At 65.1% G+C, this 13,573-nt stretch overlaps 4 protein-coding genes across 4 annotated transcripts; 2 read left to right on the top strand and 2 right to left on the bottom strand.

The window, feature by feature from the left end:
- Positions 1-16: 16 nt before the first annotated feature.
- Positions 17-3,087, bottom strand: PFL1_03835 (uncharacterized protein; the record flags this gene model as incomplete). The annotated part of the gene is made up of 2 exons (XM_007881358.1): positions 17-610; positions 724-3,087. 2 exons carry the CDS (start codon positions 3,085-3,087, stop codon positions 17-19), a joined length of 2,958 nt encoding a protein of 985 aa, XP_007879549.1.
- A 753-nt stretch (positions 3,088-3,840) lies between these two features.
- Positions 3,841-7,983, top strand: PFL1_03834 (uncharacterized protein; the record flags this gene model as incomplete). The annotated part of the gene is made up of 2 exons (XM_007881357.1): positions 3,841-4,671; positions 4,759-7,983. The coding sequence occupies 2 exons, from the start codon at positions 3,841-3,843 to the stop codon at positions 7,981-7,983; spliced, it is 4,056 nt and encodes a 1,351-aa protein (XP_007879548.1).
- A 443-nt stretch (positions 7,984-8,426) lies between these two features.
- PFL1_03833 (uncharacterized protein) lies at positions 8,427-10,367 on the bottom strand (the record flags this gene model as incomplete). Its single annotated transcript, XM_007881356.1, has 3 exons — positions 8,427-9,004; positions 9,110-9,852; positions 9,967-10,367. The coding sequence occupies 3 exons, from the start codon at positions 10,365-10,367 to the stop codon at positions 8,427-8,429; spliced, it is 1,722 nt and encodes a 573-aa protein (XP_007879547.1).
- Positions 10,368-10,854: 487 nt separating this feature from the next.
- Positions 10,855-13,187, top strand: PFL1_03832 (uncharacterized protein; the record flags this gene model as incomplete). The annotated part of the gene is made up of 3 exons (XM_007881355.1): positions 10,855-12,678; positions 12,785-12,889; positions 12,990-13,187. 3 exons carry the CDS (start codon positions 10,855-10,857, stop codon positions 13,185-13,187), a joined length of 2,127 nt encoding a protein of 708 aa, XP_007879546.1.
- Positions 13,188-13,573: the final 386 nt, after the last annotated feature.

Raw genomic sequence — 13,573 nt, 5'->3', positions numbered from 1 at the left:
CGGGCTAGACCTGGTCCTAGCCTGCCAACGTCGCCAGCTCTTGATCTTCGAAGCCGCTCAAGAGCTTGACGGCCATTTCATCCTCCCCTCGTCCTTGCTCCGCACCATCACCGCTTCTCCCCCTCCCCCTCCTGTCGACGACCTCCTTGAAGGCGAGGGAAAGCACCTCTGCCCTAGCCAGGACCTCTTCGACGTCGAGCCCGCCCTGACTCAACCCGTTGAGGTACTGGAGGATCTCGTCAAAGTTTTCCAGGTACCTCAGCAACACCTCGCGGTGTATCTCGAGGATCGCCAGGGCGATAAAGAGCGGCAGCTGTTGCGTCAACCCCCACCCTTCCTCGCGGGCAGCCCCGGCCGGTGTGGCCTTGGACATGGCCGTGGCGGCCGTCGGTGGAGACGAGGACCAGAAGCATTCCCAGATCTTGAGCGTGTCGTCGAACGAGAACTCGCGCTTGAAGCAGACGAGGAGCCACCGGAAGCAGAAGAAGAGGTTGAGCGAGTCCGACCGGTCGAGGTGCGTGTAGAGCTGTGGGTCCATCATCGAGATGAGCTTCTGCAGCAGCAGCAGCTGCGTCTTCATACCGCTCTGGTCGCGGTAGAAGTTGGATTTCTGTTGCGAGCAGAGACAGGGCAGGGCAGGCGCGTCGGCAGGAACGGGGTCGGTCAGCGGATCTGTGCTCTGCAAGCTCGCTGCTCGACAACGCCCCTCGGTCCACTACTCACGACTCGCTCCATGAACCCGACAAAGCACCAGAACGTCTTGACCTCATCGCCTTGGCAGATGACGAACAGCGGCGAGCAGAGGTCGCTCATCCCCTGCACGTATCCTGCCAGACCGCCCTCTTCTGGTGGCACATGTGAAGCTGCCGCTGTCGAAGCTGTGGCCGGGTCGGCATCCGGGCCATCGACTGGCGACGCATCGGCCGTCTCGTCGTCTTGCCTGGCGCCGCGACGACAGCTCTCGGCCTCCCAGAAGCCGTACGTCAACAGAATCTCGCCGAGCCGGCGCACGTTCTCGTTCTCGGTCGCTGAGGCATCGCCCGTGTCGGCTGGAGTCGACGCCGGGGACGACGCAAACATGGGCTGGGACCGATCCGTCCGCAGGCAGTCGACTCGGATGCGGTGGCGCTGCTCCTTTATCGCGTCGCTCTCGAGCAGCGCCTCGTCGGTCTGCCACTGCGCCTTGAACGTGTGGTACTCGACCTCGCGCTGCTGCCAGATCAGCGCGCGCTCCTCGGCCGTGGACTGAAACGGCACCGCGCCCAGGAGGAATGGCCAGGCCTCTCGTCTCGCCTCATTCGTGAGGCCATTGACAAAGACGCGGTGGCGGATCTCGCAGTCGCTGTGCAGCGGTGCGCCCGTCTGCGGATCGAACAGCGATCGCCATTCATCGAGATCCATGGCGGGCGAGGGTGTCGGCGAGGTTGTAGCAGCGTCTTCGGTCGACGGTTTGACGTCGCTCAGCTCGAGGAGCCTTTCCTTGCGCTCCGACTTTGGCCGCGGGAAGTCGTAGACCCTCTCGAGCACTTCAAACGCGCCGAGCTCGCTGCCTTCGGTCCGTCCATCCTTGCCCTGGGCCGAGTGGGACCCAGCATGGCCCCCAACGCCCCCTTCGGCATCCGATACGATGCCGAGGCGCTCCTCGCGCCGCCGGTTCCTTTCGCCCTCTTCGGCAACCAGCCTAGCCCACTTTGCCAGGTAGACGCGGGCGCTGTCGTAGTACTCTCCCGTGCCGCTGTTGTTGGCGATCCTCGACGTGCGCCATTCCCACTCCCCCTCGTTGGGCCCGAGCGGAATGGGACCCGCCTGGGCAAACGACTGCACGGGTCCCGGTAGATGCGGGACGTAGGGCTTGGCCAGTGGGTGGGAGAGGACGGCGTGGGAGGCGTGACGCGCCTGCTGGGTGAGGTTGGCGAACGACGAGAGCACCGAGAGGCGGGTGCTTTTGGCCCACATGGTCAGGTTGTCCATCGATGCGTCGTTCCTCTTTGGGCTGGCGCTGGGCGGCATGGACTGATGCAAGGCACTGGTGCGGGACGACGAGCCGGTCATGGGGTACGTCGGATTGAAGGGATCGTCGGGCAACTCGTGGCGCCAGCTCGAGCCCGAAGCTTGAGACGAGGACGGGCCGGCCTGGTTGGGTCGGTCGATGGCGTCGTCGTCGAAGAGCGGGGTGTTGTGGATCTCGAGATCCGCCCGCGAAGGGTTGACGAGGAAGAGGGACGGATCGATGACGCTGCGGTGGACGTTTGCGTACTTGCGGAGCTGGTGCAGGAGTTCGTCGCCTCCCCATGTGGGCGTAGGCGAGGGAAGGCCGGCGTTTGAGATGTTGCTGTAGCCGGCGGCGTGGGAGGATCTGGTCTCTGCGAGACTGCCATGGCTGGGGGCCGACGCGAGGGTAGGATTGGGAGAGGACGACGAGGAAGACGGTGCGGCAGCGGCGGCGGTGGCGGACCTTGCGCGGTGCATCGAGAGGATAGTGCTCTTGCTCTCGTCGTCGTGAAAGTGGAGGGTGGGGAGGGCGACGCCGCCAGTCTGGCTGAGCGTGACGGAGCCGTACCAGCAGCTGATGGTGGGGGGCTTTATCGTGAAGCTGTAGATGTTTGTGATTGGGAGCGAGAAGGCGTAGCTGGCCGAGGCGGGTGGCTCTGCGATGAGCTCGGACTCGTCTTCGTCGTCTTGGTCCTCGTCGACGACATCGAGGCTGGTCCTTGGGGCGCTGCTCGCGGGACTGTCCGGGTCGCCGCCTGCAGAAGCGGTGTATTCGATGCGAACGAACTTTTCGAGTTCGTGCCTCTGCTCTACGAGGCTCTCTGGGAGGAAGGAGAGGAGGATGGTTGCGCGCGGGCGGTTGGGTCCCTGGCGTACGAGGGCGAGGTATCCGGGGATGTTGTGCTTTGCATAGGGCGAGGGGTGGACGTAGACCTTGGATTTCGACCAGAGGAGCGTGTGCGGTGCTGGCGGTGGTGCTGCGGGGGTGGCGGGGACATCTTGTGATGCCGGGGTCGGTGACGGCGAGGATGGAGCGGGCGCTGGCTGTGCGTTGTTGGGCGGATCGAGCGCAGGACTGGAGTCGACCTGCACCATGTCGGAGTCGTTGGCGTGTTGAGGGTGGCGGTGGCGGTGGCGGTGGTGGTGGTGGTGATGGTGGTGGCGACGGTGGCGTTGGTCGTCGTGAGAGAGCGAAGGCGGGCTGAGCCGTCTTCTCTCTTCTATCACTTGGACGCAGGCAGATGGCCCGCCCGTGTGGCTGTGTGGAGCGCGGCCAGGCCAGGCTCCGCGTCCCTGCCGGACGTTCTCCACATAGTATCGGCCTTGCCTGCTGCGGGTTCATGCACGGCCAGGCCAGGCCAGGCGTGGCGTGGCGTGCCAAAGGCTTAGCAGGCCAGACTACGCCAGGCCGGGCAGGCTACCGGTAGAGGCCTGAATCGGGGGGCCTGCCGGTGGCCATCCGTCGTGATCCTCGGCCAAGCCGCCTGGGTGGACCCTTCTTTTTCATGGGCCGATATCGCACGTGATGTGCCTCGCTGGGTCGCGTCGGGCGGTCCAGGCGATGCAACGGGTGGGACAGCCTGGCCTGGCCTGGCCTGCCTGCCTGCCTGCCTGTCCGCCAGGCCAGACGCTTCGTTGCCTCGCTCATCCTTTCCTCCCCATCCATCATCACCCATTCCCTCCCGCACTGCCTCCATACTACTGACTATTCACCGCCCCCTCGCAACCACCTCGCTCCCGCCACGCCACATCGCAGCCATCACGGCGGCTCAACGCGGCGACGGCTCACCGGGTCGCATCACCGCACCCACTCGCACCCTGTACGCCGAGCCCAATTGCGCATCCACCATGCCAGGCCCCTCGTACTCGACCTACCGCAACGGCCTCCACCTGGCTGCTGGCCCTTCCAACCCCTACCCCAACTCGAACGGCAGCGCTCCCGCCCGCGACCTCTCACACGACATCTACATCCCCGCGTCCTACGAGGAGCGTCAGAGGAGGGGCATCGAGTCCCAGCTCGCCCGAGCCAACCGCCTCCGCGCATCCAACCCGCACCAGACCGCCGCCTCCTCATCCACCGTCGACACATACGACCGCATTGGCCGCGATGGCGGCGACAACGACAATGACGACGGCGACAACGACAACGACGCTGCCGATGACCATCGATTCTTCTCCGCGCGTCGGCAGACAGACTACGATGAGAGCCTCATCCCCGGCGTAGGCAGGGGCCTCCGCGCACAACATCCCTCCAGCGCCCAGTCGCCATCCTACCGACACAGCATCTACCACTTCGACTCGCGCCAGATGCAAACGAAGCCCCAAATGTATCCCGCTGCATCCGCAAAGAGCCCCTACCGCAGCCGCATCGCAGCCCATGCGCAGCACACCAGCTCCCCTGGAAGCCGGCCGCGCCCAGCACGCGTCGACACCGCCACAGACTCTGCAGACGATTCGATCTCCTCTGCTACCTCGTCCTCCGGCAGCGACGGCTTCGAGTCCACAGGCAACCACCGCGCCTTCGCTGCCACTCCCGCCGGCGGCACCCTGACCTCGCGCAGCACCAACGCGGGTGCCCAGCACAGGTTTGCGCGACCCACCTTGGGCGAAGACACGCTCGATAGGATCGACTTTGACCGATACACCGATAGCGACCGCGCCAGCAGAGCGTCTAGAAAGGTGAGTACTCGAAACGCCCCCGCTCCTGTGCCCGAGACTTGAGCGGCCGTTGACCTTGGAGGATTTTGCGCCGTCCCACCCCTTCAGAAGCTCAACGAGGACGACCCAACGTATACCAACGCATACCCCTCCAGCGAAGCCGCTCGCTCAGACGTCGTCAAGCCCGCCTCACAGAACAGCCAAACTCATCTTGCCGGCAGGCCGGGCCCCTCGCAGGATCCGCACGACCCTTTCCACTCGTCTCGCAACTGGGCCTCTTCTCCGCCCGCACCGTCCAACGACCTGGACAGGACGAGACCGATGATGAGCAATGCCGCCGCATACCAGCAGCACCTCAACTCGCGCACACTCACGTCTCCTGCCATCCGCACGCTGGTCGGCGATCGTACAAAGAGCCCCGATAGTCCGAGCCCTGCCCCCTCGATCAGCGGCCGCATCTTTAATCGCGAGAGAGGCCCTCTGGCCGATCGTGCCGCGGCACAGGCTCCGAACCCCATCGCGCGGGGCAAGGTCGGGGCGCTCGCGAGGGCTGGCCTCGAGCGCGAGTCTTCGCTGACCGCGCTCAGCGCGTTCGAGGACATGGCGCGCAAGCTGCAGCGCGATGTCGAGCTCACCAGGAGGGCCGAGGAGATTGACGAGGCGCGCAGGACCGATGACGATGCCGCCACGCTCAACAACTCCAACTCTGGCGGCAGCGGCTACGGCCCGGGAAGCCAGGTGTCTAGCGCTCGTACGAGGGTCGAGCACCGCGATCTCGAACCTGCCACCGGCCCAGGCCAAGAGGGCGATCTCAAGGGTCAGGGCGGGTCAGTCGCCACGACAACCAAGTTCAACGCCAATGGCTATCCTGCCTTTGGCGAGCTAAGAGGGCCATCCCCGGACCAGCACAAGACGACAGCAGCCTATCCTGCCCATCTGCGACCCGGCGCTCCCGGCCACCTCTACCCGGGTTCAGCCACGCGCAAGGCTCGTCTGGACGACCCATTCGCAGCCCGCTTGCCTGACGTCACCGGGCTCACCTCGATGCTGGCCTCCCCGCTCAAGGCTCGGGACGGCGTGTCCCACATTCCGATTGACCCGGCCGTCGGATCGCAGTTCGCGAGGCTCGAGGAGCTGGGGCACCTGCGCGTCTTCGTCGACAGCCTGCAGACGGAGCTCGAGCGGGCAGGCGACCGGATCGTCAATCTGGAAGAGAGCCAGGAGATGCAAAAGGAGGAAGTCGACGGCCTGCGGAGGGAGGTCCAGAGCGTGTGGCAGGACGTGCGCGAGGTGCGCGGTGGCGAGTTCCTCAAGACGCTGCTGGACAGGATCCGCGAAGAGGAGAGGCACATCTACCGCCAGCAGCAGCAGCAGCAGCAGCAGCAGCAGCAGCAGCAGCAGCAGCAGCAGGACATCCCAAATGCGCAGCAGATGGCGCCCGGGCCGACGACGATGCAGCCGCAGCAGTCGGCCGCTGAGCAGCACCAGGTTGGCGGCCCCGCAGACGAGACGAGCCACACCCACGTCGATGCTCCGGATGTCGCCGAGATGCCGCGCAATCGGAGCCCAGCGCGCAAGGACTCGGCGGCGGACCATGACGGTGCGCGGACCATGAGCCAGAGCGAGCACGACGAAGTCATCCAGAGGCTCTACGGAGAGCTCGACAAGCTGAAAGCGGCCATGGCTGAGCAGTTCAGGAAGGCCACTCAGCTGGCAACCGACGACGAGGTCGCCGCTTCTGGCGCCCAGCAGGCTGCCGCAGTCACCGCAGCCGCCGTCCCCGCATCCCACGTTGACGCCGGCACTGCCGACCGACCGCAAGCGAGGCGCTCGTTCGATGGCCACGGTACCACCCGCCAGGATCAACGCGATCCCTGGGACGCCATCGAGGCGCTGCGCGTCCAGGTCGTCTATCTTGCCGGCGAGGTCGAAAAGCTCAACGATGTTGTCGTCGAGGAGCTCGTCGAGCCTCGTAGGGCAGCCAAGCACCACTCATACGCAGCCTCCAACATCAGGAAGACCTCGCCCATGGGCGCCACGACTCGGGCACCGTACGGCATCAACGACGATGGCCTCGAGATGGACCCCGAGGCGGTACACAGCCATCCTTACCTCAAGCGCGCCACCGATCGCTTCCATGAGGGTGGCCATCCGGCATCGGACCCTGCCCCTTTCGAGACTGCCGCACGCATGGACCGAGCCGACGGCCGTCAAAGGGCCTCGAGTCCTCCTTTGCCGCGCCATCCCACGACGCGTCTCGGTCCGTCGCAGCTACAGCAGCGCTCGAGGGTCTCTTTCGGGCACGAGGAGGCGGTAAGCCGGCACCGCGGGCCAATGGGCCGGGACTACGACCCAGACGAGACCATCGATGCGGTCGCTGAGAACCGCCGCAGGCTCAGCCAGACTCTGCTCCGCGAGCAAGCGACAGGCGCTGACGATGGCAACGGCGTGTACGGCGGCGACGAAGAGGACATCTCGACGATTGCCGAGGCGCGAGCGCAACGCGCGTTCGAGAGCATGGCGAGGCACACGGCGCGGCTGCACCCACACGACTCGGATGGTCGTCTTGGTGCGGCATCGCAGCATCATCTGCTGGAGCACGACACGCGGCACTGCACCGTGTGCTCCAATTCGCGCAAATCGGCACGACGGCAGCAGTCGAGACGCAGCAAGGCGCTCGAGCGGGAGCGGCAGCGCGAGGCCGATGAGATCGAAGAGGAAACGCTGCTGCAGGCCTTCGAGGATGTCGGCGACGACGGCGACGCCGCCACCGCTGTCGGAGCCACGATTGAGGTGACGAGCTCGCAGCTCAAGACGTTGCAGAGGATGCTGCAGGAGCACTGGGACGAGTTTGTGCACCAGCGCATGCTCTACTCTGAGCTGGCCGACGAGCTCAAGCACCTCAGCCCGCGAATGAGCAAGGAGAAGCGGCGGATCCTGGCGCAGCACGTGCTCGAGGCCGTCGAGATGCTCGAGCTCAAGGCGGATCGGATCAACCGCCTCGAGAGGCTGATCGAGTCGCTCCTCGTCGACGATGACGCCGACCGTGCAGGCCGTCAGGCGTCCTCCCCCTCTGCGCCGATGTCTAGGGCGAAGCGCGCAGCCGGATCGAAGACGACGCGAGACGAGCAGCCAAACGGACTTCGCCACGCCCTCGATCGGATGTCTGCCTCTTCCCCTCCTCCCGTCCTGGCGGGCCAAAAGACGAGGCTGACGCCCAAGGCGCAGCAAAAGGCGATGGAGCGTCTTTCCGCCTCCTCTTACCAGCAGCAGCAGCAGCAGCAGCAGCAGCAGCGACATGGTCGCAACTCGCCGCCAACCATCGACCATTGACTGGTCTATCCTGTCGTCTCTCCCGCGCCTCTCCTTGATTTGGCACAAGCACGACTCGGCCATTACTCGGAGGCAGACACCACTCCTCCCCATAGACACGTACCCCATCTCGCTCATCTCGCTACCCCTCGCAACGTCTCGTCCGCATTCTCACATCCAGTCGACCTCGAAAAACCGTCCCAACACGTCCCTCGAGACGACTGGCACGTTACCGATTTCGCTTGTTCGTGCGCCGTCTGCACTCTTTACCCGCGCCTTGGCGTCGCGAGATGACTTGGTGGATTGGAAGAGACGATGGTGATGCTGCTACCTACGGCAAAGGACAATCATGAGGGGGTTTCGATGCTTTTCAAGTTGGACCGCCGTGGAGACGATCGTCGGGCCGCCAAGGCATGGCGGGGAGCGGGACCCTGGCGGGCCAAGACGGAAGACGGGCGCAGAAGTCACTGCTGCCTCGTCCTTTTCCGCTTTTCCTCGCCGTCGCCGTCGCCCTCTACCTCGTCGTCCTCGTCGTCGCGCCCTCCAGCCTGCACCTCGACACCGCCGGATTTACCGCCGACCTCCTTCATCTTGCTCCACACCTCGTCCTCCTCGTCCTCTCCCTCTCGCGCACTCTCGTCGCCACTCTCATCCTCCTCATCGCCACTACCCTCGACACCGTCGAAGCCGTACCCCTCCCTCCTCCTCGTCCTCCTCCCGCTCTTGTTGGCCCGAGACGGCCGCGGGACCACCTGCGAGGTGGGCACCTTGCCGTCCCACACGACCGCAGTGATGAGGTACGCGGGCGAATTGGCGTTCGAGGCCGTGAAGCAAGTCCACAGCGTCTCGCCGCGCACCTTTGACTTGCCCGCCTCGCTCGGCTTGCCCCGCAGCGGCTGCGCCGGTGGCGGTTCGGTCGTGTGCAGCCGCACCAGCTTGTCCTGCGACGACGAGATCAGCAACGGGTGGCCGATCGGCTCGCCACTGTCGGCCGAGGTGGGTGCAGGCAGAGGCTGAAGCGAGTTGATCGCTCCCGTGATGTCTGTCGAGGAGCCAAGGAGGGGTGAGGTGGGGGAGACAGAGGGACAAGTCAGCTTTCGCGCTGGCGCTGGACCTCACCAGTCGCATCGCCTGACTCGACACTCACCCCTGTACTGGTACTGGATCTGGCCGTTCCTCCAGTCGACGGAAAAGAGCTTGCCCGTCGAGTCCGCCACAAACAGCTCGCCCGGGCTCTGGCCGACGCTCATCGTCTTGATGGCGCCCTGGCCCGCCTGGACGATCCGGTGCTCCCGCGTGTGCTTCCTGCCGCCGACGGCGGGCTCAAACACACGTATCAGGCCGTCCTTTGTCCCGACGACGATCGTCGTCCGGGGAGGCACCGACTCCGCCCCCGCCGCCGCGGCGTCGTCGGATGCAGCGGCGTCGCGGTGCGACTCGGTGTCCATGTCGACGATGGCGATCTGGGCGACGTTGGCGCGCTGCGGAAGCGAGAGGTAGTCGTTGGGCAGGTTCTTTGCGCGCCACACCTCGCCCCAGGCGTACTCCTTTGCCTTTGCGCGCGCCTCTGCCTGCCTCTTTCGCTTGCGCAGTTTGGCATTCATGTTGGCCGCCTGCGATGCCGAGTCGGCGGCGATGCCGTCGAGCGAGTCGTCGCCGGCCATGCTCTGGGGCTGCTCGGTGAGCGCGAGCGACGCGTCCCAGAGCGAAGGCGGGATCTCTTCGCCGGCAAAGCTAAAGTGCGTGGGGTTGTAGGCGGGGAAGAAGCAGCAGTGCTGCAGCGGGCCGGAGAAGTTGAGCAGCTTGGGCTGGCCCAGGATGTCGTCGCTCGCGCCGAGGTCGACCGGGGTGAAGCGGAAGGAGCCCGCCGAGGTGCACGAGTAGATGCCGCTGTGGAGTGAGAGTTCGAGTGAGGGCCAAGCGGGGGACGACAGTGGTCAGCGAGTGCGGATCGCCGGGTGCGGGTTTATAGGATTGCCGAGCGAGCGTCTCGGTGCAACTCACTTGTGAGCGACGGCGAGGCCGACCCAGCGCTCGATGCCGACCCTCATGCGTTCCTCGGTGATGGTGGCGAGGACGGTGGCCTGGAGCTCGGTGGGTGCGGCTGAGCTGGTAGAGGCGGCGGGCTCGGCGACGTGGACGAGGTCGATGGTGCCGCTCTTCCTAGCCATGGCGACGATCCAGGTGGTTGCGCCCAGATTGCCGGCGGCCATCTTGTGCACGGCATAGTCGGAGTGGGAGCGGAAGCCGGGGAGGATGACGGTCCTGATTGGAGGGCCAGCGTAGTTTGGCGGGAGCGGATAGGAAGGTGCCTGTGCGACGCGGAGGCAGCCGGTCGAGTCGCCGAAGAAGACGCGGTGGGTGTGGTCGCGGTGGTGGACCTGCTCGGTGGTGAGCTCGGTCATGATGGTGATGGCGGCGGTGTGCGGCTTGTGTGGCGCAATAGAGGCCAGCCGGGTGGGTGCAGATGCAGCGTAGGGGGTGGTGGTGAAGGTGGTGGTGGTGGGGACCGTTGCGGTGGCGGAGAGGACCAGAAGACGACGCCCACGAGGCCACCCGAAAGAAAGACATGCACCTCGACGCACACCTCGCCAAAGGAGAAAAAAAAAGCGGTGTTGGCCAACGAAATTGTGGAATCTCCCCAGCGAAAGGCACAAGACGACGATCGCAATCCACCCGTGCGGGTCTGCGGGTCTGCGGGTCTGCGGGTCAGCGGGTCAGCGGGTCAACGGGTCACCCTCACTCAGACCAACACCCCCCGACCCAGCCCCAACGACGCACAGACGACTCGCACGCGGGAGCTGCCTGCCTCCTTCCTTCCAACCCTTATTCCTGGCTGGCTTGTGTTTCCCCGCTCACTCGACCCACTCCTCTGGTTCCTCCCCCACCGCCATGGCAGCCGACGCACCGCCACCAGCTCCTTCCTCGTCGTCCTCGGCCACTGCGAGCGCACAGCCTTCCAGCGACGCGGCTCCACCAGCACCCCCAGCACAGGATCTTGCTCAGACGACCCGACCAAATGGCGACGACAACGACAATGACGACGATCAAGGTAGCGCAGGCGATGACGACGGCGACGACGACGACGCCCCACAGGCCGCCGGCGCAACCCTGACGGCAAAGCAGCGCAAGAAGAAGGAGAGCAAGGCAGCCGCAAAGCTCCGCAAAAAGCTCGGCCTGACCAGCTCAGCCACGCCCCAGACAAAGGCGGAAAAGGACGCCGCCATGGTCGAGAGACAGATCGCCGCCGCATCCTCCCAAGAGGGCAACATCTCGGACGAGGTCGTACAGCAGGTGCAGAACGCCGTGCAGCAGGAGCACGGAGCAGCCGCCGCCGCCAACGTCAACAAGGCCAACCTCGCCAAGGTCATGGCCATGATGAACTTTGAAAAGGACCAGGTGCTCAAGGGCCAGGACGCAAAGCAAAAGACCCAAAAGGCCCTCGCCGACCACAAGTTCTGGAAGACGCAGCCCGTCATGAAGCCCGGCGACAAGCCCTTGCTCCAGGAGGGCCCCATCCAGCCAAACCAGCCGCCAGAAGAGGTCCGCGCAGAGCCCTACCCGCTGCCCCCAGACTTTGAGTGGGTTACCGTCGACATCGACGACGAGGCGCAGCTCAAGGAGGTCTACGATCTCCTCTCGGCAAACTACGTCGAGGACGACGACGCCAGCCTCCGCTTCAACTACTCGCCCGAGTTCCTCAACTGGGTCCTCAAGCACCCGGGCTACCGTCAGACGTGGCACATCGGCGTCCGCGTAAAGTCGACCCGCAAGATGGTCGCCTTCATCTCGGGCATCCCCCATGAGCTGCGCGTCCGCGACCACTCGTACCACTCGACCGAGATCAACTTTCTCGTCGTCCACAAGAAGCTGCGCAACAAGCGCCTCGCGCCCGTCCTCATCAAGGAGGTCACGCGCCAGTGCCACCTCACCGGCGTCTTCCAGGCCATCTACACGGCGGGCGCCGTGCTGCCGACGCCCTGCTCGACGGCGCGCTACTACCACCGCACCATCAATGCCCAGAAGCTCGTCGACGTCGGCTTCTCGGCCGTGCCGCACAATATGTCGATGGACGCCCACATCAAGCGCTTCGAGCTGCCCGCGTCCACCTCGACTGTCGGGCTGCGCGAGATGGAGCGCAAGGACGTCCCGGCGGTCGGCAGGCTGCTGCGGCGCTACATGCGCCGATTCGACATGGCGCCGCGGTTCTCCGACGAGGAGGTGTCGCACATCTTCCTCAGCGGCCGCGGCGTCGACGTCGGCGGCAAGCGGCAGAAGCAGGTGACGTGGACATACGTCGTCGAGGAACCCAGCACGCAACGCATCACCGACGTCTTTTCCTTCTACAGCCTGCCCTCCTCGATCCTCGACAACCCGAAGCACAAGACCCTCGACGCGGCCTACATGTTCTACTACGCCACCGACGTCGTCTTCCGGGACAGGGAGGGCAACTTTGAGGCAGGAGCCGAGCATCGCGGCGCACCGGCCGCCTCGGACGAGCCGAGCGGGTCGTGCTCCAACCTCAGCCCGCTGGCCAAGGCCAAGTCGAGCGGCGTGCCCGAGTGGAAGCAGAGCCACCTCACCGGACTGAGCCCGAGCGAGATGCGCGACGAGGACAAGGTGACGCGGTGGGACAGGGAGGACCGCGACGTCAAGCAGCGCCTCAAGCGCAGGCTCAACCAGCTCTGCGGCGATGCGCTCATCATTGCCCGCGACGTGAGTTAGAGGCGATGCTCCTGCGGCACGGCACGTGTGAATCTTGCTCACCTTTCCCCTTGCCCGCCACTTTGACGGTACGACACGCTACGCCGCAACGCCGCAGTACGGCTTCGACGTCGTCAACTGCCTCACAGTCATGGACAACTCCCTCTTCCTGCAGGAGCAAAAGTTCGGACCGGGCGACGGCTTCCTCCGCTTCTACCTCTTTGTAAGCGCCGCCGGGCCTGAGCTTCCCTTCGCCGCAAGGGCACCGCTGACTCTTTGCTGGCTCTCTCTTGCTCTGATCAATGCCTTGGTCGTCGCGGTAGAACTGGAGGGTGCTCCCGATTGCCGGTGGAATGGGATCTCGACCGGGTGAGACGGAACTCGATCCCGTCGCGCAACACCTCAAGTCCGTCATCAAGCAGGACGATCCGAACGTCAAGCCCCTCGCCGAGGAGCTCATCAGGAGGAGCGCAAGGAGCCCCACCGAAATCGGATCCGGAAACGGCATCGTCATGGTCTAGAGATGCCGTCGTTGTGGGCTCGCCAACCGCCACCCTGCCGTGCCATAGACCAAAACAGAAAGTGGATTCGGATGGGAGGCGCCGGAAGAGGGGGAAGCGGTGACCGTGCAGAGGCGACTGAGATCGACGTTGGATGGGATCGGATGCTGTAGTACAGATGAGATGAGAGAGATCGAGATCGAGATCGAGATCGAGATCGAGATCGAGCAACGTGGTGCGGCGGAACTAGGGGCAAGAGAAGGGATCCTGTATGGAGACATCAGATAGGACAGTCTAGCGAGGTGCGGAGGTTCGTCTGATGGCGCGGGGTGCGGCGCGATCCTCGGACAGCACGATACGGAGCAGCCTTTGGCGCGCAGGGGGGCTCTAGGGACCCGGCCTGCGTC

Source organism: Pseudozyma flocculosa (genome assembly GCF_000417875.1).
Source record: "Pseudozyma flocculosa PF-1 unplaced genomic scaffold scaffold00012, whole genome shotgun sequence".
NCBI classification, from domain to species: domain Eukaryota; kingdom Fungi; phylum Basidiomycota; class Ustilaginomycetes; order Ustilaginales; family Ustilaginaceae; genus Pseudozyma; species Pseudozyma flocculosa.
This window is presented reverse-complemented; position numbering and strand designations above follow the sequence as displayed.